Source organism: Lipotes vexillifer, unplaced genomic scaffold, assembly GCF_000442215.2.
Source record: "Lipotes vexillifer unplaced genomic scaffold, Lipotes_vexillifer_v1.1 scaffold860, whole genome shotgun sequence".
Lineage (NCBI taxonomy): Eukaryota > Metazoa > Chordata > Mammalia > Artiodactyla > Lipotidae > Lipotes > Lipotes vexillifer.
This window is the reverse complement of record NW_006789568.1, coordinates 1,588,965-1,593,264: the sequence shown is the minus strand read 5'-3', so window position 1 is coordinate 1,593,264 and position 4,300 is coordinate 1,588,965. Positions and strand designations below refer to the sequence as shown.

The window sequence follows — 4,300 nt, the reverse complement described above, 5'->3', positions numbered from 1 at the left end:
ACCCCCCCCCCCCCGACACACACACACACACACACAGTGGAATAAATGAAATGAACCTGCTGGTGATTGATCCCCAAAGCCAGCAACCCTGTACTTGGGGGAGGTCCTCTCCCCCCAACAATGTCCCATTGTCAGGTCTTTACGTGACACTTTAACATTTTTTAATCACTTTCACCCACACCTTTGATCCTGTGATGAGGGGAGGTAGGAACTGATATCTGTGCCCATATTTACAGATGAGGAAACAGGCTCAGGGAGCACAAATGACTTGCCCAAGTTGTCTTGTCACCAACAAAACTCAGGCTCCAGTTACACTCTCAAAGCATGGCCTTACTCCCCGCCCCACCCCCACCCCCTGAAAGACCCCGGCCCTCATTTCCCAAGTGGGGCAAAGGGAGCCTGGTCAGGGTCTCCTCCCAGCCTCCCTGCCTCCCTGCCTCGCTCTTCCTTGAGACCAGTGCAAATTCCCTGGCCTTTGAGAAGAGAAGGAAGAGGCGTCCGTTTTCCAGGCCATAGAACTTTCTTAGAGTGTCTAAGATTGGGTCAGTGTTGGGAATTGTGGACTCCAACCCTCATTCAGCCATCATTGTTCTGGGACGCCCCTCTTACTCTAGGCCCCAATTTGCCCATCCTAAACATGGGGGAATGGTGATTCTTGCTTATCCATAATGCTGTGAGGAGCTCTTAATAATGAAAAAAGATAATAAAACTCATAAAATGTTTGGTGATCGATGGCAAAAAAATGCATCTGAATAGAAAGGTCACTGGTGCACATGAGTATTGGGTGCGTACAGCCCCAAGAAAGTAGGCAGATGCCAGCTGGAGTGGGCTCTGCTCCCCTTCTTTCGCTAGAGCATTGGCTGCTACTCTACACTTCTCTCTTGACTTCCCTCCTTTAGGAGCCTGCAGGGAACTTGTAAAAGGGAAGGGAGGCCCAGGCCTGGAGGGATAGGACCTTGCCTAGTTGGGGATAAGATAAAACAGAGTCCTTAGGGCTTCAGAAATGATGGGAGTTGATAACACTTTGCTCAAGTGAGGGGAGTGCCAGGAATAGCAAGCCAGTGCCATGTAGATGCTGATCCCACTAACACACTCTGCCAGCATCCCATCCCCAACCACTCCAGGGCTCCAGCTCTGTCTTTTTATTTCCCCAGCTTTTCTCAGGAACGGATGGCTCACATGGCCCTGAAGGGTGCTTCCCAAAGAGCATACTCATGACCTCAGCAGCAGAACACAGCTGATAAGACTCCACATGGCTAGCAGCAATTGGTTGGCTCAGTCGGATGAGGGCAGGTAGGAGCGGGGGTCTCCAGGGAATGGCAGGGCAGGCATCCTGTTGTAGTGGGCCATGAGGAAGATTCCAGCAGTGCCACAGACAAAGAGCGAGAGCATGACCAGGAAGCAGACGCGGTCCAGCACTCTGCCCACCAGGAACCACTCCTTGTTCCCCTGAGGGTGAGAGGCAGGGGATGAGATGACCAGCGGTGGCACCAGGCTGGATCCCTGTACCACCCTTGGCCATCCAGCAGGCCTCCGTTCTTCATTTCCTTGAGCCCTTCTCACCTACTTCCAGGCCTCAACCTGGCTTCTTCCACGGGCCCCTGGCGCCACTCCCAGTTCCACTTTTTCCATCCTATTGCCCTACCATGGCCACACCACTCATCCTGCCCCATCGCAGGTCCAAGTCACTCACCAGGTACTCAAACCCCACCCCCACCCCTGACTGGCTTACACTGTCAAAATGACTCTGCTGGTACCGGGCATAGGCAATGAGGTTGCAGGCTTCCACACAGGCCTGGATGGCTGGGGCGGCCTGCTTCAGGCTGCCACACCACTCCTGGCTCTGCCCTGACTCCGGGCCTTTCTCTGTGGAAGAGAGAGAGTAAGGTTTGGGAGTAGAATGGAGGAGAAACAGTCTGAGAAAGTGGCCTCTCCTTAGAGACCCCAGCCCCTCTCTCCCCAACCTGGACGCTTGCCCAGCACTCATCTGCTGTGCCTGGCACCTTGGCCAACAGACCCTTCATGTCTGAAGTCCCTGGGGAGGAGTGTCCCCAGTGTCACACCCCCTGTCTCACCTAGCTTCTCCAGCGCTGCCCTTACTAGCCCATTGCTCTGGTGCTGCCGGAAGAGGAGTTCACTGCGGGGCAGGCGGAGGGCCACCTCCTCCCCGGCTGTGATTGACCACCGCGTGGAGGAGCCATTCTGTAGCCGGGGCCGGGTGTCCTGCACAGCCGCTGGGGTCAGCGGGCGAACGTGCATCCGCAACAGCTGGGGCAGGAGCCGCAGGAGCACCTGAAGAGGGGATGTCATGGGTGGCTTAGCTTAGCGGCCAGCAGACCTTCCTGGGTGATTGGGCGGCCAGGCTGGGCTTTGGAGCAGAAGGTGATGGTTGGCACGAAGGGCTCATGCGCTGGGGTCCCAGAGGTTGCACTTCAGGGGCAGTGGCTTGGCCCCGTTACAGCTTACCTGTTCCGCGCCAGACACTGAACCTGGGCCCCCAAACTTTTGTGCACATCAGAATCACCAGGGCACTTGTTGGAGACACAGGTTCCTGGGCCCCACCCCTGGCCCAGGATGCCTGGGGTAGGCTGGGAATCTGCATTTGTAACAAGGGTCCCAGCTGACTGCTGCAGGTGGGCTGCAGATCACACGGGCACTGGAGCCAGGCTGCCTGGGCCGAATCCTGCTTCCTCCACTTTCTAGCCATGCGACCTCAAGTAAGCTATTTAACCTTTCTGTGATTCAGTTCCCTCATATGTAAACTGGAGCTGATACTAATACCCACTTCATAGGGGATTTATGAAGATTAAATAAGTTAGTATATGTAATACACCTGCCACGTAGTAAGCGCTTGATGTTATTATTGATCCATTTGGGCACGTGCTTCTAGGTGCACGTGGGGCAGGTTAGCTGCTGAATGCGGTAGGTGAGGAATATGCCCAGGGACAGGAGTGCAGGGGAAGGTGCATGTAAGCGGAAAGGGCAGGAGGATGCTGGAGTGGGCGGGGGCGGGGAGCTTGCCTTGCGGACCCCTCGAGCCATGGAGTGTGTGTGTGGGGACCGCAGAGACACGTTGAGCACGACCACAGCATTCACAACAATCAGGATGGTCACCACCAGGAGAAAGGTCAGGTACCTGCCGGGGTGGGGTGGGGGCAGGCAGGAGGCGGGGCTGGCCCTTCGACACTCCACCCCAGACAACATCCCCACCCGCAGTGGCTGATTCCCCCAGATCCCTTGGGGTGATGGGCTGGCACTGAGGATGACGGGGATGGGGATGGCAGGAGGGCAGTACCCTGTGTTCCTGAGAAGGGAGGGCAGGAGGTGGGCGCAAGCATGAGGACCGGCCTTACTTGCTGATGAGTGGCACCGCCTGGGAGGTCTCGGGCACCTTCTTGGCCACAAGGAAGAGGAAGACAGTCTGGGCCAGGAGCACGTTGATGGCGACGGTACACTTCTGACCACCCGCTGCCCATGACCAAGAGGCCTTCAGAGTGGATCTCAACCTCCCCACCGTGGGGCACCCCCCTCCCCACAAGGAGTCCATGTCCCTGGTCCCAGGTCATGGCGCCATTCTGCCCTTCCAGCTATCCCTTGTGCTGCCGGCTGGGGCTGGGCTGGGGCTGGGCTCCCCTCCCACAGGCGCTAGGTACCCTTGGCAGGAAGGAAGTAGATGAGGATGGCCACAGAGGAGATGAGTACACAGGGCGCAATGATGTTGATGACGTAGAAGAGGGGCTTGCGCTGGATGAGCAGGTAGAAGGCGACCTTCTGGTGGCCAGCCTCCTCGGCTGGTGCCGTCTCATCCAGCAGCATCTTGGCTGGCCGGTGCCGGATGGCCCACTCTCCATTTTCTGCAGGCAGCAGGCCGGGGTGGGCACAGGGAGTGCGGGCGGGCAGATCCCTGCAGCCCGTGTGACCCAGCTACAGGGCAACCAGCATGTGCCCAAAGGAGCACCATTGAGGGATGGGAACAGTGTGGGAAGATGGATGCTTGATCCCCGTCCCACCAAAACTGGAGTAATTATCATGGGGAAAATCAGAGGTTTGCCGGGCCTTTAAATATATGTATTTTGTGGTTTACTGTAGTTTTCATCTTGAGTTACACGGGAGGGGGTGTGATCTCGGCCTGGCCCTGCCCCCACAGCCAGGTCCAGCAGGGGCCTTGGGTGGAGGTTACCTGTGAAGGCCTCGGGGTCTATGAAAATCCACTCGATGGTCTGACCATCTTCCTGGCTCAGCTGCAGATTGATCTCGTTGGTGCCGTAGGTCTGGGACCTGGGAGATGGGGAGGGAAAGA

The 4,300-nt window shown here is 57.0% G+C and overlaps 1 protein-coding gene across 2 annotated transcripts in view; it reads right to left on the bottom strand.

Annotated features, from left to right (window-relative positions):
• Positions 1-1,128: 1,128 nt before the first annotated feature.
• CHRNG (cholinergic receptor nicotinic gamma subunit) overlaps positions 1,129-4,300 on the bottom strand; it is a 5,948-nt gene continuing 2,776 nt past the window's right edge. Inside the window, exons 6-12 of one of the 2 annotated variants that reach the window (XM_007462760.1) lie at positions 4,181-4,278; positions 3,654-3,854; positions 3,354-3,468; positions 3,022-3,136; positions 2,076-2,292; positions 1,733-1,866; positions 1,129-1,449 (exon numbers count right to left, since the gene is read on the bottom strand). In XM_007462760.1, the coding sequence (XP_007462822.1) occupies positions 1,276-1,449; positions 1,733-1,866; positions 2,076-2,292; positions 3,022-3,136; positions 3,354-3,468; positions 3,654-3,854; positions 4,181-4,278 (1,054 nt within the window). In that variant the 3' untranslated portion in view covers positions 1,129-1,275. The remainder of the gene's footprint in view (positions 1,450-1,732; positions 1,867-2,075; positions 2,293-3,021; positions 3,137-3,353; positions 3,469-3,653; positions 3,855-4,180; positions 4,279-4,300) is intronic. The other variant, XM_007462761.1, reaches the window with a different exon arrangement.